The sequence below is a fragment of the Beta vulgaris genome, chromosome 7 (genome assembly GCF_026745355.1).
Source record: "Beta vulgaris subsp. vulgaris cultivar EL10 chromosome 7, EL10.2, whole genome shotgun sequence".
NCBI classification, from domain to species: Eukaryota; Viridiplantae; Streptophyta; class Magnoliopsida; order Caryophyllales; family Amaranthaceae; genus Beta; species Beta vulgaris.
The window spans coordinates 10,104,775-10,128,259 of NC_079208.1; the positions used below are offsets into that span (position 1 = coordinate 10,104,775).

The 23,485-nt window shown below is 35.4% G+C and overlaps 2 protein-coding genes and 1 non-coding gene across 3 annotated transcripts; 2 read left to right on the plus strand and 1 right to left on the minus strand.

Moving 5' to 3' along the window:
• The first annotated feature begins 338 nt into the window (after nucleotides 1-338).
• Nucleotides 339-2,313, plus strand: LOC104898648 (uncharacterized). Its single transcript, XM_010685746.4, has 2 exons — nucleotides 339-914; nucleotides 1,838-2,313. Exons 1-2 carry the CDS (start codon nucleotides 537-539, stop codon nucleotides 2,102-2,104), a joined length of 645 nt encoding a protein of 214 aa, XP_010684048.2. The 5' UTR covers nucleotides 339-536; the 3' UTR covers nucleotides 2,105-2,313.
• An 8,442-nt stretch (nucleotides 2,314-10,755) lies between these two features.
• Nucleotides 10,756-10,836, plus strand: TRNAL-CAG (transfer RNA leucine (anticodon CAG)). The gene has a single exon. It is a non-coding gene; the product is annotated as a tRNA-Leu (tRNA).
• A 962-nt stretch (nucleotides 10,837-11,798) lies between these two features.
• LOC125499559 (uncharacterized) lies at nucleotides 11,799-15,014 on the minus strand. Its single transcript, XM_057396350.1, has 4 exons — nucleotides 14,689-15,014; nucleotides 13,955-14,350; nucleotides 13,337-13,754; nucleotides 11,799-12,583 (listed from the first exon to the last, which is right to left on the minus strand). Exons 1-4 carry the CDS (start codon nucleotides 14,939-14,941, stop codon nucleotides 12,388-12,390), a joined length of 1,263 nt encoding a protein of 420 aa, XP_057252333.1. The 5' UTR covers nucleotides 14,942-15,014; the 3' UTR covers nucleotides 11,799-12,387.
• Between the last annotated feature and the right edge of the window lie 8,471 nt (nucleotides 15,015-23,485).

The following is a 23,485-nucleotide window of genomic DNA, read 5'->3' on the forward strand; positions in this document are numbered from 1 at the left end:
TTTAATAATAATAGAGGAGATACTAAGAAATTGGACCGTCTTCGTACCTTCTCACACACCCAAGCTCCGTTTCTAATATTGTTAATACACGACAAGATTATAATAAAAATAAATGCACAAATGCACTTGTGCTATTATAACTTCACGATTCTTTTTTTTTTTTTTTGGTGAAAAGAGGAATTAAATTACTTAGTTAAAACGTTACATACCACTTTGATCCAAACTGGCCACAGCCGGCCCTGAATTACATTCTACATTATATAAATCCATACAATAACTAGGGGGATAGGGAAAAATCCTAGTTACATTGTTACAACCATATAGAATATTATAGATCATCATCCCGTCTACGAGCCATACAATCCGCTATTTTGTTTAAATCCCTACTGCAATGCATAATCTTGATCTCCTAGAACATCTGGCGTAACTTCACGATTCTTCAAGACTATATATTACTCTCCAAAGTCAAAACCAAACGTAGAAAACTAGACTTACCAATCACCAATTCACCATCCCAGTCTATTTCTCTATAGTCTATGGCAAGAGCACTTACATTGACATTGCCACTTCCACACATACAATCACAGAATCTGAATCACCTTTTTAGCACCCAACCCATAATTATTTCATCGAATTGGTCATGGACCCGAAATTCCAGCTCAAAATTCTGTAATTCTAAAAGTAATTATATGAATGATGTATATATTATTATTAGAGGACTCACCAGTTTTTCTGCTACTTCACTGCCTTCTCTTTCTTATAATCATCTACCTCTTCGCTCGAAATGCGATTGTTTTCGTTTTTCTTCTCTTTCTTTATTTCCTCTGCGCAGATCTCGTGCATCTTCTCTTTGGTTTTCAGTGATGTCTTCCATTGATGAGCATGCTCCAATTGTTCAAGATTCCACTAAAACGGTCAGAAATATTTCCTAACAATTTATTCTTAATACCCAGTTTTTGTTTTCAGCTAATTTTGTGTTTATTTGGTTGCTCTAAGTGAAATTTGAATTCTTAATAGTATAAAGTTTGTGGGTTTTTTTTTTTTTTTTTTTTTTTTTTTTTTTTTTTTTTGCTGTAGTTATCTAATTGTGATTTTGGTTTTTTGGGTGGCATTTTTTGGGGTTTTGTTGGAGATGATATGGTGAATAATTGGTTGCTTTAGATGGAAATTCTGATGAGATTGCTTCTGGGTTTTTTGGGTGGCAATTTTTGTGGTTTTAAATAAATTTTGATGACTATTTAATGAGGGGTGCTCGTTTTATAGTGCTACTATGTTAATCCAAGTTGAATTTATGTTGAAGAAACCTAGAATTATTTGATATGTAGACGGAAAAAAACAAGTAGTCATCAAATTTACTCAATTGGAACTAGTTGAAATTAGTTTCCCTTTGCCAATAATCGTCATAAAATCATGAATTTATGCTGGGTGATTGAAATGTTTGAACAATAATTACCTAAAATTTTTTACATTACCAATATGGGGTGCATTCTTTTCACTTGAATTTTGTCGAACTTACTAGAAGTTATCTGAAGTTATTATATGGTGTATAATTTATTGAAACTAATTTGAACTTATTGTAACTTATCTGATTATCTGAACTCAATTCCTTGAAACTTTTTTGATAAGGTGGAGAGGATGCGCCCTTATTAGTACCCGGAAATAATTTGTAATACTTTCAAGCTGTGTTGCATATAGAAATGCTTTTGGGCATTATATCTTGTTGGCAAATGGCAATTGATTGAATGTGTTAAATTACATTTCCAAGAGCTTCTTAAAGAGTTGACACCCTTCTCTAACTTGAGACTTGGGCTTTGTTGTGGTTGAAACTTGTGGGCAGATAAGATGTATGATCAAGGGGAGAGTTCAAGGGGTGTTCTACAGGAACTGGACCATTGAAAATGCGACCCAGTTGGGTTTAAAGGGTTGGGTGAGAAATAGACGAGATGGGTCTGTGGAAGCTCTTTTTTCTGGCAAGGCTGTGGCCGTGGATGAGATGTTGCAACGTTGTCGTCGTGGCCCACCTGAGGCTATGGTAACTGCTCTTGAAGCGAATCCTTCAGATGAGGATCCTGGAGTAGGTTTTGAACGTAAACACACTGTATGAGCTTACAACCTACTTTGATGGATTGCATTTTATATAGCAGAATGTTGAGAGTGATTTTCTCTCTTACTTGTAGACTTGTAGCGAGCTGGTTTAATTAAATAATACCATACTTGTACTTGCAAACTACCATCCTCATGTTAAACCTCTTGTCTAGCTTTTACCAATAACATGGACACATGGTTATGAACTTATGATGTTGGCATGTCAAATGTGTGTAAGAAGTCAATCATCTAGCTTTTTGGAGTCTTAAGCAATGGTTTGAAAGAATTAGTCAGCTATACATCACTCGATATATATAGGAATGCAATCGCAATTTAATTCCTGTTCGATTATCTTCTTCGAAATATGGCTGAATTAGTGATGGTTCTTAGTGTGGATGTCATATGTACTTTTAATTTGCATTTACATGTTTGGTTTGGATGGCTAGAAATAGTAGTCAAATTCTATATTATGCTTTAACCTTTTGTACATCTTGTGTTGTTTCCCTCTCTCTCTCAGCCTTTTCTTGAGATTTGATCTAAGTAAGACAAGTAATTTGCATTGGAGTATTTTTAGAAAGGTTCATATGTTTCTGGGCTGAATCTTGTTACTGCTTCACATTACATTTATGACATGAAGCATGTTCATACGAGATTATGAGGATTTGATGCTCGGCTATCCTCTCAGCAGTCAGCACTTAGCATTTCCATAAAAAGGGATGCTTAGACTATCTAAAACGAGTCACTGTGAGTTTATACTATCCTTACTTTTAGACGAATGTTGATGTATTTTTGTGAAATATCCCTCTGCCCCCTTTGATTTCCATTGGAGTGAATTCACTTCTTTATTTTTGGTTGAGAGAACTTGATGATAGAGAAAAGTGGTGAGACCAATTGCAGTGCGTGTGAGAGTGAAGATGTGGTCTCCCAGTCCCAGATGAGCATTTGTACTATGGGGCAAACTCAAAGGAACAATACCAACAAGGAATTTCGGGTGAACATTGTTAAAACATGAAGATTAGAACTAATTCAGCTCAAGATTAGAACAACCTCCATTGATGAGTTTTAGAGAGAGAGAATTTAGATGTAAGAAACTTAGAGAGATAGAGAGAATGTTTAGAGAGAGGAATAGAGGGTTTAGTTTGTATTGCATTAATTGTTTTACAATACAGAAGCTACATCTTATATACTGTACATCTAGTATATATTGAGCTAACAACAAAACTAATAACAAGAAAGAAAGTTTGTTGTAACTAACTGTGCTGAGGTGGACAGTTAGTTATGATCAGTTTTGTAACTGATTTATTGCTCTGATAACTGGACCATCTTATCATGGTTCAACATCCCCCCGCAAGCTGGAATCTCTGAGGAGCATTCCCAGCTTGGACAACAATGTATTAAACTGAGAAGATGGTAAGGTTTTAGTAAAAGCATCTGCTAACTGATGTTGAGTAGGCAAGTAAGAGAGTTGTAGAAGACCTTCCATAACTTTTTCTCTAGTAAAATGACAATCAATGTCTATGTGCTTAGTCCTTTCATGAAAGACTGGATTTTTAGCAATGTAGATAGAGGATTGATTGTCACAATGAAGTGTGACAGGCTTCAAATCAGAGACACCCAGTTCATGAAGAAGTCTTACAAGCCAAGTAATTTCAGAAGTAGCACTTGCCATAGCTCTATATTCTGCTTCAGAAGAGCTTTTAGAAACTGTGGGTTGTTTCTTGGATTTCCAAGAAATAGGGGAGTTACCAAGAAGGAGTATGTAGCCTGAGATTGATCTTCTGGAATCAGTGCAAGCACCCCAATCTGAATCTGAGAAGGCCTGAAGCTTCAATTCAGAGTTAGCATGTAATAGGATGCCTTGACCAGATGTACCAGCAACATACTTTAAGGTATGATGAAGAGCAGCCATATGAGAAGACCTGGGAGCATGCATGAACTGACTTAGGGCTTGAACAGTGTAGGAAAGATCAGGTCTAGTGTTAGTGAGGAAATTAAGTTTCCCAACTAGACATCTATAAGCAGCAGGATCAGAGAGAGGAGAACCATCAAGAGCTGATAATTTGAGGTGTAGAGGGAGAGGAGTGACTGTGTGATGAGAGAGATCCAAGTTTGCAGAAGAAAGAAGCTCCTTAGTGAACTTCTTTTGAGTCATGACAATCCCAGATGCTGTTCTGGTAATTTCAATGCCCAAAAAGTAGCTAAGTAAACCCAAATCCTTTATGCTAAAGGTGGTATGGAGATGATCTTTGAGAGAGTTGATGCTGGTAATATCAGTACCAGTAAGTAATATATCATCCACATAAATGGCTGCAATAGTAATATGATGAGATGTCTTCTTGATGAAAAGGCTATAGTCATTCTTAGATTGAATGAAACCCTGAGCTTGTAAGGCAGATAGGAGCTTGGCAAACCACTGTCTGCTTGCTTGTTTAAGTCCATAGAGGGACTTTTTAAGCTTGCACACATAACCAGAGGGGCAAGAGAGACCATCAGGGGGCTTCATATACACTTCTTCATGTAGATCACCATGAAGAAATGCATTATTGACATCTAACTGATAAATGGGCCAGGATTTGTTAGAAGCAATAGCCAAAATACATCTAATTGTAGACATCTTGACAACTGGAGAGAAGGTTTCTTCATAGTCCAAACCATATTGCTGTGTAAAACCTTTGGCAACAAGTCTAGCTTTGCACCTCTCTAAAGAACCATCTGCTTTAAGCTTAGTTTTGTATACCCATTTGCAGCCTATGGGTTTTTTTTGTGGAGGTAAAGGTACAAGATCCCAAGTGTGAGTGTCAGCTAAAGCTTTAAGCTCTTTGTTCATAGCTTCTACCCAGACAGATGATTGAGAGGCTTCTTTGTAAGAATGTGGTTCAGAAAAGGAGTCTATGGTAGCAATGAGAGAAAGGTGAGAAGAAGGTAAAGAAGTATGAGAGACTAGATTACACCAGTGTGAAGAAGGAGGAGTAGAGGTGCCAAGATTGCAGACATATGATTGGAGATAAGAAGGTGGTTTGGTAGATCTGGTAGACTTTCTGACAGGAGTAGAAGGAGAGGGCATGGGAGGTGAAATATGTGGAGAAGAAGAGGGAGAAATAGGTGGAGGTGAGGGAGAAGAAGGAGTAGAAGGAGAGTGAGAAGGTGAGGTAGAAGAAGTAGGGATTAATTCTGATGTAGAAGGTGTAGAAGTAGAAAAATGAAAAACATCAGGAAGTTCTTCAATAGAAGAAGATAAAGTGGTAGAGGGAAGAAAAATATGGAAAGATTTGGTTGTATTGAAAGAAGTAGGAGAAGGATTGTAGTGAAAAGGGAAGTGTTTCTCATGAAACACCACATCTCTGGAAACAGTGATGGTATGAGTGGCAAGATTTAAAACCTTATAACCTTTTTGGTTGGAAGAGTAACCAAGAAAGACATGAGGTTGAGATCTTGGGTGAAACTTGCTCCTGCCTTGTTTGAGTGTAGCAACAAAACATAAACACCCAAAGACTCTAAGATGTGAAACATTGGTTTCTTTATTGTAAAGCTTGGTAAAAGGAGAAGTATTTTGTAAACAGGCTAAGGGCATTCTGTTGATGATGTAGGCTGCTGTGAGAATACATTCACCCCAATAAGAGATAGGTAGGTTTGATTGAAAGAAAAGGGCTCTGGCTGTCTCTAGTAAGTGTTTATGTTTTCTTTCCACAACTCCATTTTGTTGTGGAGAGTCAACACAACTTCTTTGATGATGGATACCCTTTGTAGCATAAAACTGTTTGAGATCCCCTTCACAAAGCTCCTTAGCATTATCCGTTCTTATGCATTGAACAAGTATATGAAATTGAGTGTAGACATAAGAAACAAAATTCTGCAATATATTCACAGCATCAGATTTGAATTTCATCATATGAATCCAAGTACACCTTGAAAAATCATCCACTATAGTCATGAAAAAGGTGCATTTATTGTAAGTAGGCACCCTGTAGGGTCCCCAAAGATCAACATGTATCAACTGAAAAGGGGCAGTAGTACATATGGAACTTGAGTGAAATGGAAGTCTATGTTGCCTAGCAGCAGGGCACACTTGACAGATGCATTCTACAGATGCATTTGCTGGTAGTGAAGGAAATAGATGCTTCAAATTTTGAAATGGCATGTGGCCAAGTCTAAGATGTTGAAGCTTGACTTCTTCAAGAGTAGATGTAGAGATGGTAGATAAGCCATGAGCAGAAGATTCATCATCAGCAATAGAACATGAAGTGATAGCAGTGCAATATAAGCCACACTTGAGCTTACCAAGAGGCATTCTCATGGAATTGCCCTGAAGAAAACAGTCATTAGCAGTGAAAATAACTTCACAATTGAGATCTTTGCATAATTTAGGAATAGAAATAAGATTAAATTTGAAGCCAGGAACATATAAGACTTCTTGAAGAGAAACACCATTTACAGTGGCAGTACCAATGTGGGTGACTTGGACCTTATTCCCATCAGGTATTGTAATACTATGTTCACCAGATGTGACTGTTGTATAGTTGTCAAATAAAGACATATCACAACTCATGTGATCTGTAGCACCACTATCCAGTACCCAATCAGATTTAAAAGAAGAAAACAAACATGTTTTACCTGCTAGGAAGGCAGAACCATGAGTGTTATCTTCAGTAGCAACCTCTTCAAGATTGTCTGTTGCAGGTGTGTAGTTGTTATGCATCATGTCAATAATCTGATTGTACTGATCAAGAGTAAAGGATGCAGTAACTGTTTCAGAACCAAAACCAGCTTGATTATCATAGCCCTCATTGTCAGCATTAACACCTTGAGATATATGAGCATATTTCTTGTTGTGAGGCTTGAAATCTTGAGGATATCCATTGAGTTTGAAGCATCGTTCAGTAGAATGGCCTGTGATCTTGCAGTGATCACAATAATATGGAAAACTCCTCTTGTTGCTGTTGGTGAAAGACATTTTTCCTTTATTCTTATTATCAGTAGAAGGATAATAAGTTTGTGGTTTATAAGGCTGTTGATAGGCATTTGGAAATGGCTTTGGCTTACTATGATCATAGTATGTCCTTCTATCAGCAATCAAAGCATGATTTTCTGCAGAAGATGAGCTAGAATTTTGCAAATCAAGAGCAATAGTTCTGTTTCTTTCTTCTTGAACAAGAAGTCTATAAGCATGATTTACAGCAACTAGTGGCTGCATCATCAATATGTTTGCTCTCACCATGGCATAATGTTCATTCAACTTCATCAAGAATTGAATAAGTCTCTGATTTTCTCGAGCAGTCAACAGTTTCTTGTTGAGATTACAACTACAGCCATTACAAGTGCAAGTAGGAATAGGATTTACAATATCCAATTCATCCCATATCATCTTCATTTTTGTGAAATATTCAGCAATATTCTCACCTCCTTGTGATATATCAGATAGTTGTTGTTCAAGAGAAAACAACTGTGGTCCAGAAGATTGACCATACCTTTCCTCAAGGTTACTCCAGATTTCTCTAGCAGTGGAGAAATAAAGAACACTACGAGCAATAGTAGGTTCTAAGGCACTTAATAACCAGCTAATAACCAAGTCATTGCATCTTTTCCAAGCATGATAGGTAGGATCATTAATGGCTGGCATTTCAAGTGTTCCATCTACAAAGCTTAGTTTATTTTTAGCGGATAATCCTATAAGCATTGCTCTCTTCCAATCACTATAACCATTGCCATCAAACTTAGTAGGAACTGAACACATTTTAAGGCTGTCACTAGGATGAACATAAAAAGGACTAGAATAGTCTTGTCCAGGATCAATATTAGAGGTTCTACTTGAAGTTTCTGCTACTATTTCAGGCATGATGATATTGGCTTTAGATTTCAAGATTTTAGAGTTTTCAGAAGATTAGAATTAAGAGTAGAAGAATTTGTAAGCAGATTAGAATGTTATGAATAGAAGAACAGCATTCAAAGGAATTGAGTTCAAGAGGATTTGTGAATTTCAGCAGAAAATTTTTTTTTTTTTCAGAATGCAGAATTTTAGAAGAAAAGATCGATTTCAGAACTTACAATCAATTAGGATTCATCAGTGAGTAGTTGATCTTCAAGAATTTGATTGCAATGATTTCGTAGCTCTGATACCATGTTAAAACATGAAGATTAGAACTAATTCAGCTCAAGATTAGAACAACCTCCATTGATGAGTTTTAGAGAGAGAGAATTTAGATGTAAGAAACTTAGAGAGATAGAGAGAATGTTTAGAGAGGAATAGAGGGTTTAGTTTGTATTGCATTAATTGTTTTACAATACAGAAGCTACATCTTATATACTGTACATCTAGTATATATTGAGCTAACAACAAAACTAATAACAAGAAAGAAAGTTTGTTGTAACTAACTGTGCTGAGGTGGACAGTTAGTTATGATCAGTTTTGTAACTGATTTATTGCTCTGATAACTGGACCATCTTATCATGGTTCAACAAACATTAAGGGACGAGGGAGTAAGCTCTTAGTTCCATTGGACATCATGGAAAATTTATGAATAGCTGTATGCATGCGATGGAGCACATTATATTACAATCCTATCTTTTTTAGTAAGAATGGTTCCTTACTCTTACTACAGATTGCAAGAGTGATATACTGAATGACAGACCCTGAAGCTTTATATTTCCTTACTAGAAGAATTTATGTGGTACCAACTACCAATGTTGTTAAAATCGAGATTCTAGTTTGAATCGAAAACAACCTTTAGAATCGAATCGTAAAATCGACTCGTAGAATCGTAAGATTCTACAAACATGTATAATCAAGATATTGCACTCAATCTTCATTGAATATGCTAAAATTATAAGTTAAAAGACCTAAAAATTGGAAAAAATAGTTGTTTATCCACTATATTGGCAATAACGAACAATATATATCTTTTATTTTCTTTGTTAGCATGATTTAAACTTGCGAGGTTTTCGCTAGTCAACATAAATGTATAGAATCGTCTAGAATCGCGAATCGAATCGTCTACCATATTTTGAATGGTAAAATTGTAAGATTTTAAGATTTGAATCGCGATTTTAATAACTTTGTGTGGTACAGTGTCTCAGTCTTGGTGATGTGATTGTTTTCATTTGGGTACTTCTCTTAAATAGTGTAAGGCACTGGGAGTTTATGAATATTTTTCTTCAGTTAGCTCTGGAGTTGATATCATGGCAACATTATAAGTATTCATTAAGGAAACAGAACATTCCTCTTCTGTCTATCACAAAGCGATGTCGATGTTTTCTTTAAGGGTCCATGCTTACTTATTCTAATTGAATAAAATGTCTCTTGCCTCATAGTGAGCTTTACACATCGAGGTACACATAAGCGGGAAAGATTTGTCTTGAGAGCGCTTAATTTGCTGATGCTACTGTTGCCACAAGCCAAATAGTAAAAATGTGAGCACTCATCCAGTCATTTATAGTTATTCTATGTCTGTAAGTTTTGGTCAAGTCACTTACCAGTATGTATAGCTATCCTTTCTGGTTGTGTTGTTGAAGGTGATATAAAGCTCTAAAAATTTTCGTTGTCTGCAATTTCTGGATATTGTCAAGCTCTTGAAGCTGTTGTTAGCTGTTGTATTCGGTTGTTAGGCCAGAAATAATTAGATATTACTCCCTCCATCCCAAAATATAGTTCCCGTTTCCATTTTGGGTGTCCCAAAATATAGTTCCCATTTCCATATTTAGTTCCACATTTTCCCGTAATTTTTCTAGAAAAACTGTGTCCCATCATTTATTTTCTTCTTGAAATTTGTTTTTTCCTTTGTTTATTCAACCAAAATGTTACAATTAATGCTCTTTCACCAATTATTCTCCATTCTCTCTCCTAAAATCATCTTTTTCCATACAACATTTGTTTAAATAAACAAATTTTTTTATTATCTCTCTTATATAATACTTGTATAAATTAGCGTGAAAAAAGGAAAATGGAAACTATATTTGGGACGGAGGGAGTACAAGGTTATTTCTTTCCCTAGGTTTGTTGAATACTTATTATTGAGCGTTACATGAATTATATAGCCTCACTTGAGGAAAAAGATGCATGAACTTCTTGAAAAACACAATCATAGGAAGTTTCCTTCAAAAAAATTAAAGTAGGTTGATAAATCATAAATGTATGAGAATTGAGATAAAGATAATTTCTAACTCACTCAAAAACACAAACGGCACGTTTGGTAGTCGTTAATAAATTGCGGTAATGGGAATGAATTTTAAGTGTAATTTTATTAGGGAAGCACCCTTAAAATCTCCATAGGGAGGCATTTTTTCTCCATGGACAAGCAATCACCCCTAAACTTGTGTTTTTGTCTCCAAGGGGAAGCAATTTTCATTACCACTCATTACCACCCTACAAAGTGGTATTGGATGGGAATGAAAATTCAAGAAGGAAAGTGGACACTTTAGGATAAATTGGCATTACCATGGTAATGAACAATGATATTTTTCACAAATTTACACACAAATTCATTCCCATTACCACTATTTATGACCAACTACCAAACAGGCCGTAAAATATTAAGTGTATCGAATGCATAGTCTAAAGAGTAATCAAGTAATCAGGCTAATCAAAAGAAAAAACAAAAACAAAAAAAAAGTAACTAGTAATTACATCGGACAGCAATATATTTGACATTGGTGTTTGTGTAACAGCAACATGCGTATGTCAAGATGGCCGAGTTGGTCTAAGGCGCCAGTTTCAGGTACTGGTCCGAAAGGGCATGGGTTCGAATCCCATTCTTGACAGGTTTTTTTTGGATTGTTTCTTGTTTGTGCAGCACTGTACCTTGCTCCATATAAGGCTTTCCTATGTTGCTGTAATCTCAACATGGACCGCATTTTTGATAATTTGAACATCTTTTTTTATATCCACGACAGGAGTTAATGAAGCATAAGATTATAAGAACATCGAAACATCAATGGTGGTGTTATACTATGTTGATCCAAGTTCACTAGGGAAGAAGATTCATACTTTGGTCAAATGTAACAAATTAATGTTATCAGACTTAACATTTTAAGCAGTGAAATTATCATGATTCCTATTTCACAATAAATAATTTGAAATTTGAGTTACCATATGCAAACAACAATTGAGAAGCCAATGAAAAATCTGGAAATAAATTGGATTTTTACTGTTTTGTCGTTGCAAAAACAGGATTTTGGAATGAAAACTGTTAGCAAATAACATGGAGGTACATTCCAATTAAACATCACATCCTACAAACAGAATTGAGTTGGTGACAACACATCTTTAAGGATATGTTCGTTATCGTTTTTTGTTTTCAGTTTTCAGTTTTTTTTTTGAAAACTAAAAACCAAAAATAGGAAACCGGAAAAAATGAATTTCACTTTTTAGTTGTCAGTTTTCAAAATCATCATGTTCCCAATAAATTTGACTAATTTATTATTTATTATAGAATATATATCATATGACTTTGAAAATAAAAAAACCAAAAAAAGAAAACCACAATAATACCGAACGGACCCTAAATATGCTATTGTTCATCTAAATTTCACTTTTATAGATCTAGTACAAACTTATAAGCTGAACACTAAACTACTAATCTAAACTAACTAAAACTTGTTTAAACCATAATAGGAGGCTTTGAGCTTATCAACAATCATTTGTCCTAATCAACCCTTATATGACTTCTTGACTTTGAGCAATCATCCATTGAACTTATATTAGCTTATTTGAAAATAAGATGAGGAGAACAAAACCTCAATCTCATCAAACAAATAATACAAGCCTAAAATCTATTTAGTTGAGTTGTTTTAAGCACAATGGATCGATGATACAAGCATTAAAAGGATCCCATAGCACGGTTTCCTTTAACTTTGTCTGCACAACATTGGATTGGAAATTGCGTCCATTGAAGCAATCTACACTAATACATTTCCCACCCACCCCTCTTCTATGAGTAGCTGATACCTGAGGAAACCAAAAGAATTTGATGCATCGAGTAACCAAAAAGACTATGAAGAGTATTTCGACATAACTGTATTATACTCCCTCCGTCTTTTATTAGTTTACCCCTTTCTTTGGGGCACATTTGCCGAGATACTAATTTGAACCTTAATATCTCTAATTTTTGATAAGCAAAAATTACAAAAAGTTGATATTTGGATAATACACATCGAGACGAATCCAACAAGATCTCACATGACTATATTTTTCCTTAAATACAAATTACAAAAGATAGTCAAAGTCATGTATGTGAATAGTGTCAAAAGTCAAAAGGGTTAAACTAATAAAAGACGGAGGGAGTATAAAGAAAGAAAACCGGTAAAGACTACTTATGCAGGAACAGCAGCTGGGGCTTGGTTCGGCTTAGCAAGCAATCTTGCCATGAATTCTGGATTTGCTTTAAGCCTTTGTTTGACATATGATGTTCGGGCCTCATCTACCAATTCATTAGCTTTACCAGCATCCTCAATGATATTAAGCAGGGTTCTCAGACAATCCTTTCTATTCTCTTCACGATCTTCAAACCTGAAAGCAAAACAGTCTTAGAAACATTTTCCCAAGCGGGTCAAGAAGCCATATAAAAAGATTGGATATCATCTGATTCATAAAACAAGTTATCAGATCTTCCTTCTCAAAAAGGAAATGCAGCAGGTATAAAGCACTAAGCAGTAGACAAAAAAGGCAAGCCTTTAACCACAGGCATAAAAGACGCATAAGCATTAAGCAGCGAATCTAAATGAACAGTCATCCATAAATTTAATTTACCACATAACTCATAGAAAATGTAACTTCTACAAGCAATGACATTTCAAGAAAGAAAATCAATCAAATTTCCGATGCATAGTATCTAAGTCAGGTATCCATACTTCTCCACAAAACCTATAGTGTTAAAAGATTTGCAACAAAATTAGTTGTCCATCCAAGAAAAGTCCTAGTGACAAATAACAAAACCCTCTTATAGTGTTTGAAGAACTAAACCAATACCATGATACTTAAAATATACATCAAATACTCCCTTAACGTTGCATCTTGCATTTCCATAGAATCAAGGAGTACATACTATATTCAACATTGTCCTCCGTGCTTGATTTCAATTCATTTGCCTAAAATGAGTTCATCATATGCAGCCAATGAATTCCAGAACAAAAAAGAAATTCATTTAATTCTGGAAAAAGCACAAAATGTAAAATAAGCAAGCTATAGCTGTTGTATGACCACATTTTCTGTGATAATTGCAAGCAAAAAAATCCATAAACTGCAAAGATATCTCAAGCTTACCTCTCACTTATAATTGTTAGCTCATCTTTTCCAGGATGATACCGTTTCCCCACTATTTCTCTTAATCGGCGGAACTGATATTTCGAGAGTCCAAGATCCTTGACTGTCACAGATAATTTCACCTTCCTGTTTTTAGGATGCCACGCATCACCTCCTGGTGCAAATACCACCCGCGATTGCCATCTGAGAACTGGACCCACACCAGGTGGATCATCAGACTTGTTTTTCTTCACAAGATCGGTCACCTCATCCGACTTTGGAGATGCCTCTTCTTTTTCCACCTTTTTCACATACTCGGCCACAATCTGATCCTCAAACTCCTTAAAATGCTGATATGCTTCTTCTGGCTCAAGTTCCTCTCTCTCACATTTATCTCCTAACTCATCAAACTTTGCTTTGACCTTCTTCTTCATGTCATCTGAAAGAGTCTGTTACTTAACACTTAGCAAGAACCTCCACACTTTCGACTTTTCAAGCATTGAAAACACATCATTCTCTCTTTTACAATACTCGACCATTAAACATTGCAATAAAAGAGAATTAGCTAATCAGTGAAAAGTGAACTAGATCAAAGGCAGATAGTGAAACTTGTAAAGCATGAAAAATTAATGAATGTACCTGGCAGGAGCTTATCCCAGTCGCGCATATCCTCCAAAATCTCCTCACACTCCCTCATATCCCTTGCATATCCTTTCTCCGTCGCTTCCTGAACAATTTCACCCCACTTCTTGTCATCCATGTTAAAGTATTCATCCTCCATCATCCTCTTGACAACTATATCCTTGGCACTGTACAAGTCAGTAATATCGTCATCCGTTTTATGACCTTCCTCAAAATCTGACTCGAATTCTTCACCACCAACATCATCCAATGGGACGAAACGGAGTTCTTCTGTCAACTCATCATCGGTTTCTTCATGCTTCCCCACTAACCTCCTCGACAGTATCGCCTCAAGAATCGAAGGAAGTGCCTCCTCATCACCCTCAAAGTACTTCTCTATCCTCACTTTCAGCTCTAGATTCAAACAACACTACATAATCAGCTACATTTGTATCACAAATAAAAAATCAAGGCAAACATCCAAACATGATTCTCTACCATCTATTTCGATCCAATTCTCATCACAATACAAACCACAAATGTAATGTAACTTCTAATACCTCAATCCCCCACAAAAATTTCGCAGCAAATTTAGCATTGATTCATATCATTACAAACCCATAAATTATTTACACATAATAAACTTCTTAGGAAAATAGGATTAGATTTAGGATAAACAATGATATATCACAATACCCATTCATCATAAGAATCCAATAAAATTAAAGCCAAAAGAAATGATTTTTGATTACCTTTATTGCTGACATCTTCAACATCATTGGTGGGATCTTTGATTTCAGGCTGCGCTAAAGTGGCTTCAGATGGAGGAGGTTTAGGGTTTTGGTCAGGAGAATCATTTTCAGAGGAGAAAAACCTGAATGAATAGGAATTTGAAATCTGGGATAATACATTGTGTGGTGATGGATTTCGTATGGAAGAAATTGAAGGAGATGGTAAGAAATTGCGAGAGAAGAGTGGAACATTTCTCAGAAGTGCTCTTCTCATGGCTTCTTTTGTTCAGTCTTTTTTTTCCGTCTTACTCTCTACCTTGGCTTTCAGGGTTTAGGCTTCTAGTTGGCGGCACAAAATCACAGTTGGGTTGGGTTCGGTTGGGAGTTTGAGGCTTTGGGTTTAAAATTGTACTCGTGTTTCGTCTGGATGATGCACCGAGTTAGTGGCCTGGTAAATGGCTTTTTGGTTTTTTCACTAAATATTTCCGACAACTTAAAAATTTCATCATATGTACTCAATGTTTCAGATATTCACTATATACCCTTAAGTTTTCGAAAACGTTCACCATATGCCTTTTTTTCTAACTGCCGCTAACTCACTGTTAGCTTTATTTACGATTTTGTCATCATTAAGCCTTAACTCTAAAATCTAAACTCTAATATAAACCCTAATCCCTAAAATCTAATCTAAACCCTAATCCTAAAATCTAAACCATAACCCTCCCCCTCTCCTCCACCAGCCCACACCCTTCCCCCCCCCCCTCCTCCACCAGCCCCTACCCCCTCCCCCTCCACTCCACCGCCGCAGCCCCTCACCCCCCCTTGCCAGCCTAGTCCCCTGCATCCTCCCCATCGATTTCCCCTACCTTTTCTCTCCCCGTCGACTCATTGCTACTCTGCTCTTTATTTCTCTCCCCGTCGAGTCGCTGCACCCCTGCCCTTTCTCTCCCATTCGAGTCGTTGCTCCATTGCCTTTTTTCTCCCCATGAGTCGCTGCTCCACTGCCTTTTCTCTCCCCGTCAAGTCGTTGCTCCTCTTCCCTTTCTCTCCCCGTCGAGTTGCTGCTCCCCTGCCTTTTCTCTCCCCGTCGAGTCGCTGCTCCCCTGCCCTTTCTGTCCTCGTCGAGTCGTTGCTCCTATCTCTGAATTTTTGGGTTTCAAATTGAAGATTCGTACTTTGGGTTTGGGGACTGTGGGTTGCGGGAGGGAGGGGGAGGTGGGGGTAGGGGTGGGTTGGGGGAGGAGGAGGGGTAAAGTGGGTGGGCTACATGGGGGTTGTAGCGGTAGGGGGAGGGGTGGTGGGGGATGTGGGGGTGGTTAGGATTAGGGTTAGGGTTAGGATTAAGGTAAGGGATAAGAGGTAAGGGGTTAGGGGTAAGGGATTAATAATGGCAACAGCGAGTTAACGGACGTTAGGGAAAGGGCAGATGGTGCACAATTTTGAAAACTCAGGGGTATATGATAAATATCTAAAACATTGAAGGTATATGGTGAATTTTGTGATTTGTTAGGGGTATTTGGTGAAAAAATCGATGGCTTTTTTATTGACTTTTCAATTTGGTCAAACAACCAAAAGAAGTGTTTGGTTATTGGCTTTTTGGTTGGCTGAAACGCTGGCTTTTAAGCCAAAATGAAAAAGATGCATGGAGCAGCTTTTTGAATTGGCTTTTGGCTTATTGGTCCACAAACTCTCTAATAAAAAGCAAACAACCACAATCAATTTTGCCAAACACTTTTGCAAACAACTGGCTTAAACAACCAACTTAAAAAGCCAATACATACAACTAATGCTTCCAGCCAGTCAAACAAGCTAACTAAACCAGCCAAAAGCCAACAGTCGATTGCCAAACATTGGGTTGTGAATGATAGGAGTTGAAACAGGGGAGAGAGAGAATAGATAGGAGAGGAATTTGAGAAGAGAGAAAAAAGTTTGGAATTTTTATAATTAATGTCACGTCACATTTTTCTTTTATTTTTGGGGCTGATAACGGTACTTTGCAAACTTCAGTACCTAAAAGTAACGGACATCCATTTTGTACCCAAACTGGAACATTTCAAAGTTGAGTACCCAAACTGGAACAAAGGGCAAAGTTCAATACCCTGTTGTAACCTTAACTCGCAATAGAATAGTTTTCTACTTGTATAATCTCGATTAGGAAATGTATACAAAACTCAATATATGTGTTCTCGATCTCGCATAGACAAACCGTTTTCAATGCACAAGCACTAGAAAATTATAAACAAAATCAATTATAGCTTTTTAATGAAGCTAGACTGGTACTCCCTCCGTCCCAATTTATTTGCTACTTTTAAACATGTTATTTTTACTTGATTTGATCATGTTTATATGTTTAGGTTGATTTGATCTGTTTAAACATGTTATTTTTACTTGATTTGATCATGTTTGATATGTTAGGGTTTGGAGGGAAGGATTAAATGGGGGAGTTGGGGGATTAAATGGGTTGGGTGGGTATTAGTTGGGCTAATAGTTTTGGGCTGATGTTTTGTAGGATTTGTGTGTGTGTTGGTGTGATCCTCTAGGATGAAATGGGATGTTACATCCAAATTATTACTCCATTTTGCATTTAATCAGTGGTAAAATGATTAGAATTGTAGTATAAAGAATTGATGAGGCATATGTGTTATATTTTGGTTTTTGTTTGGCTGTCCAATAGAGTTTTAATGACATATAAAATGTTTACATGAGAGGTGCACTATGTTCCTCAATGATGAATGAGGTCTGATGATTTATACTTTGGACATTATGCCTTTTAAGACCAGTATACTCATATTGCCACCAATTTTTTGTGCTCTTCTTTTCAATTTTTCCTCTGTTTTAATAGCATGTGTTGAGTATTATGGATGAGTGAGGACTCCCTGAGAGGAACTTTAATCATGCCTAACTTGTGTTTTTAAAAAATTGGATTTTGTCTTAAATATGATTGAGAAAAAAATGAAATCTGATTGAATTTTTCTTGTAACAATGTTTAATTTGATTTTTTTTTCTCAATCATTTGTTTGATACAATGATACCCTGTTTTTTTTAACTTAACATGAACTGTTTTTTTTTTAACTTCACATGAACTGTTTTTTTTTTAACTTAACATAACCCAAAATGTTTACATATTATAAATGGAAAGGTTTAATACAAAATGTTTGCATTTACATATACAAAATGTTTAACAACCTATATATGTTGTATTTTACTTACAAAAAATTCTGTTCTTCTTGCACTATAATGCCCAAAAAATTGGCCTTCAACTGCCCATTGCTTGTTTTTTCTTTATATTATCCCAATACCATCATCTGAATCTTCATCCCCATAGTTTGCTTCTTCTTGTTCATCTTCAAGATGACCTTCCTCTGCCCATTTTCTGCTCTCTTCTACTAATTGTGGGCTAATGACAATACATGTTGGTAACTCACCCCTCCTCTCTAGTGATTTCTTCCCCATATGTGGTATGTGGTAATTGTTGTTACCTTTAACTATTAGAGTCTCCTTCATCACTTGTTGTAGAGTTAACCAAATATGATTGCATAGCTTAGGATCATAGTTGTCAAATGCCTTGTTCACTACCTTCACCAACTGTTTCACACTTCTAGGTGCTAGTTGATCTTTTAATGTTTAAATTGCATTAAAAAACCAAGATCTAACACATTCATATCTAGAGATTGTGTTGGCTGATTGATTAATCTTATATCAAATCCATCTTTTTGTGCCTCCAAACTAAATTGCACATCATTACTTGCTATATGTGGCCTTGCATTGTCTTGGACAATTCATATTTGCTTGCATCCATCCTCTGGCCACTTCTCTCTTATAGATGGCAGTATGTGCTTTATCAGCTTCTCCCTTATGACATCTTTTGTGATGCTTAATTGAGGTTTGGTTTCAATCACCCCTGCATCTTTGTTACAACATGACCTCCTTGCTGCCACCTCTTCTATGAATGGGAAGATTCCTATCTTCCCATCAAAACTGACCTCTCCATTGACTGTTATGTGTGGCCTTGCTAGTGCAGCTATGAACATGATTTGGACTATGAATCTCTTGCTTTTGCATCTTCTATATGGCTCTACTTCACCCGGAGTTAATCTACCCAACCCCCCCAAGGAAATGGCTACTGTTTGGTGTCTTTGATGGTGGTGGCTGGCTGCTGGTTGGTGTCTTTGATGGTGGTGGCTGAGATATTTGGAGATTTGGTTTGGTTGATGGCAGTGTTGAAAAAATTCAATGCAAGTGCAAAAGTGGTTGTGTATATATAGTCCCCTGTTGCTTAGAAATTTTTTTCAAGTTTTTTGGGGGAAAATTCAATTCCCCCTTAATTTCGAATTTTTGGGGAAAATTTCAAACCCCTATTATGTAATTTTGCTGTAAAATTTTGGAGGGAAAATTTAATTTCCCTTTGGTTGTATAATTGTAACTGAAATTCAATTGATGAATTATTCCTTGTAAAATTTTGGAGGGAAATGAAATCCCTCCTTCAATAAAAACTGGCGCCTCTTTTAATAGCATGTGGGCCAAGTCCCCTTTTTTGGCTTTTAATCACCTTTCTCACAATATAATTAAGCACCATTACTTTTGTTTATTTCCCTCTCTGCACAGTGGCCCCCACAGTTTTCCTTGGTCTTTGTGAAAAAGTGCTTGTAGCAAATAAAACGGGGCGGAGGGAGTATTATCTATAGGAGTAACTAGTAAGCAAGAGAACCTTACTCACCAAGTAATAATATGACCGATTTTACAAGAGAGGGGAAGAAGGAAACTTTCCTCTTGAAACAAGCCAATAATCCGTCTAAAATTATTTTCAAAAAAAAAAAATCTCATTAAAACCACGTGGCAATAAGCAAGGAAGATTTTAGTTGCTTGTCGCCCACTTCTAATGAAAAACTAGCTTTTGGCCCGTGCAAAATGCACGAAATTTTTTTGTTTTGTAAGAATATTTACATTCCAACAATACTGAATACGTGCATATATTTCATGTTTGCGTCAAAAGTTGATAAATTAAGATAATGAATCGTATATTCGATGTTATTTCCCCTTAGATTATGTTATATAAATTTATAAAGTGATTGACTTATTAAAGACATTAACTGCTCCTTTGTCTAACTATGTATTTACTTCTTAAAAGAAATTAGACGTTTAAAGTATATGATATACTTTTTCATTTTTTTTTCTTTGGCCTAATATTAACTTTCACCCAACAAAATACATGGTCATCTTTATGTTGCGAATCGAATTCTCCCAATTTGAAAACCAGTTGTGCAATTTAGACCCATAAATTTCGATTAGAATAAATTGACCTCTAATGTTTTGTTCCATGTTTAATATTAACCCCATGTTTTAAAAAGGTTTAAGGATGTTTTTTAAAAAAATTGATCATATAATTGTATCATTGCATTTAACTATACTTTTGCGCACAAAACTTACTCATTTCATGTAAAAGCGTGTACTTTGTGATATTGGTATGATTCTGTTGCGCCATTCCAAGCATAATATACTTTATCTTTTTACACGCTTATATAAAGTGGTTTGCACGACTACACATGTTATTATATGATTGTCTTTTTTTATTTTTATTGTCTAGAAACTGGTTACATAATTAATGGAGTTCTAGTCGTCGACGAATTTTGTTTATGAAATTTGAAAAGAAGGATATTAAGTTAGTTATAAAGCTTTATAATATATGTTGCACGTAAATTAATTAAAATTAGGACTACTAATTTAGATTTAGATAGACTCGTCCAATATATGCAGTTATTCTATGTCTCTCTTATTTTGCCACACATTTTTATCAAGTTTTTAAAAATGTTTCAAGTAACTATAAGCTATAAGATTTCTTATTATTAATTTCATAAGCTATAACATTGAAATAGTTTTTTATATCAAACATTTCTTAACTGAATCGTTTCAATTGACTCCTAATTTTTCTTTTATGTTGATTGTCAAATAATGTTTTTATATATAATCACCAGTTCACCAGGTACAATACTTATATGAAGACAACTTATTTACTTAATTAAGTGACCAATATTGACTTAAAAGTGACCCATTTTGGATAATGACTACCATCATCAAATTTTTTGAGATAAACTTAATAAACTAAATGTTCACATATATACTTAGCTTGTACCAATGAACTTAGCAAATGGGTATAATTTAGGGGTGTTTAGGAAACCCCACCCTGAATTATCCGTCCCGAAAAATCTGATGACCCGCAACAAAAAAAAACCGGGTATCAAATCTGATGTTTTTTGTCGAGTCGGGTAAAAATTCGTGAACCGGGTCGAGTGATGAGCCACATATATACAATAAATGGGTACCTCGAGTACCCGAACCTCTTGTTTCCCAATTCTTTTTTGGTATTGAAGTCCTCCCGACTTTAGTTTTACCTTTTAAGTTTATATTTTTTCACTTTTCAATAGCTTTCGATTTAATTTAATTTTTTTTCATAATTTAATTTTTTTTTCTCTCCTCATGTTATAGTTGTTGATCCAAGGTCCAAGAAGTGCATTGGCAAAAGCACAAAAAAGTGGGTAAAGTATTTAGCTACGGAGTAAGTATGTCTTACATTTGACAATTTATGAAGAAGAATATTGTCTTAATTATGTAAGTGAGGATTAATATTTTGTTCTAATTATGTAAGCTGATATATGGATGATGGCTAAAATCTATATTTGAAACCCCAGGCCTAAAGTAATGGGTCATCCACCGAACATAAGAAACATATTTTGCTTATTTAATAGTAGTATATAAATTGTAATATAAATAAAAAGTACTACTTACATAGCCGGTATATAATGCCACGGTTTATATTTAATTTGCTAAAATTAAGGAATCATTTTTTGATATAATTGATTTACAAATCACAATTGTGTGAGATACTATTTGATTGATTGTCAATATTCTCTTTGCTATAATCACGGATCATATTTGGTTATAATTGATTTCTTTCCTTCTATGTCAATTTGTGAAAAAATGATTGGCAATCACGCTTAAATCAACAGGCCAGGATTTGCAAGATATCATTTATGTCAATGACACGTGGCAAATGAATGAGATGGTTCGAAAATCCAAGAAGCAATGAGAGGCTTTGAAGAATATGAAGATGCCACATAGGATAATTTTTTCTTGCTTTAATATTATATATGATATGATATGATAGGAAAATAAAGATTATTTCTCTACGTTGCCTAATGACAACTCATCTATTACAGCCCAATGTTCCGATTCCTTAGCATATTTCGGACCTTTACATGCTGATTTATTAATTAAAACATTATAACTACGTTAACTAACTTAACCTAATGTCTAAATCAAATAAAACCTCTCCAAGTGAAAAGTAAACCATGCAAGCAAAACTGATTCAAGAAATTAAACTACTTAAAAACATTAAAGATAAATCAAGAAAGTTTAAAGAACTTCCAAGAAACTTTAAGAACTTTCCAAAACCTCCATGAACATGATTTCTGGCTTGCTTTTGTAACATACTCCCTCCGTTTCCTAAAGATCTTCCCACTTACTGTTCCTACAGATACCAAGGAAAATCAAGTTGTGTGGGGCATGGTGTGAGTAAAGTAGGAGAGAGAAAGGGGTTAAGATAAATAAACAAATAAAAAAGGGTTAAAGTAGGAGAGAGAAATGGGGTAAAATTGATTAATAATGTAATGGTGGACCATATGATAGTGACATGAGAGGGTAAATAGGGAAATTTGTTTTGCCAAATAAGGAATAAAGCAAAAGAGGGAAGATCTTTTGGAAACACCCTTAAACGGAAAGAGGAAAGATCTTTAGGAAACGCATGGAGTATGTGGTAACCATAAAAATACTATATAGGTAAATCTCAATAATTTTTGTAGTTATTTCGTTTAATCATACCAATAACATAAATCAATCAAATGAGTAACTTTAAATGTTAAAAAAAATACCCGCTTCTATTCATACTAGTATCACGTTCTTTCATAATAGTAAACTGATTGGTATTTTCTTTTGTTATGAAATTAACCTCATTTGTTTATAAGAGTAATCCCTTTTATTGTTAAGAGTAACCTCATTCGTTAATGGTTACCGCATTTAATTATATGAGAACTCATTTAATTATACGACAATCCCATTTAATTATATGAGTAACCTCTTTAGCTCACAAAAGTAACCTCGTTTATTCATATGAGGATCGGAACCTCGATCATTCGTTCACAAGAGTACATAATTAAACTAATGAGTTATATGCCTTTTACTTTAAAAGAAATCTCTTTTATTTACAAGAGTAAACTCCTTTATTGTTAAGAGTAACAATCGGTAAGAATAATCACATTTAATTAGATGAGTAATTAACTCCACTTGCTTATAAGAGTAACCCTTTTTATTTAATTAGTATTTTAATTAGCTATCTTTATAGAAGTTAGAAATGCACCTTTTTGTGTTTTATGTTTCAGGTGTTGCCTCCAAGGTTATCATCGTCCCACACATCGAGCATAAAAGATTTCATTAGGATAAAAATCACGTTTTGGAATATTTTATGCACAAGGGAAAGATTTGTACACAAGGCTCAACTTTATATGAGCATTTCTCACACCATACTCAACATTTTGGCAAGATTTAAATGAACATTTCTCACACCACACTTAAAATTTGGAAAACCAATTGATAATCAAGTAACAACTTATCATCTAAAAATACGTCCCCGGATAAATGTCAAGAGTATTTTGGAACAGTGGGAGTATACTGAGGCCGGCCAAACCACACATAAGACACTTTTTTCCTAGATTAGTCCCTGGTGATCACTAATACCGATTTCACGGGTTAAAAATAGCTCTTTTCT

Bases quoted from the DNA above. Each gene is read 5' to 3' on its own strand.
- LOC125499559 (XM_057396350.1), bottom strand. From the start codon at position 14,941: ATGAGAAGAGCACTTCTGAGAAATGTTCCACTCTTCTCTCGCAATTTC. The intron at 13,755-13,954 runs GTACATTCATTA...AGACTCTTTCAG, and splicing joins CTGGGATAAGCTCCTGCCAG to ATGACATGAAGAAGAAGGTC. The intron at 12,584-13,336 runs GTAAGCTTGAGA...TTTTGCTTTCAG, and splicing joins CTAACAATTATAAGTGAGAG to GTTTGAAGATCGTGAAGAGA.
- LOC104898648 (XM_010685746.4), top strand. From the start codon at position 537: ATGGCAAGAGCACTTACATTGACATTGCCACTTCCACACATACAATCA. The intron at 915-1,837 runs GTCAGAAATATT...ACTTGTGGGCAG, and splicing joins TTCAAGATTCCACTAAAACG to ATAAGATGTATGATCAAGGG.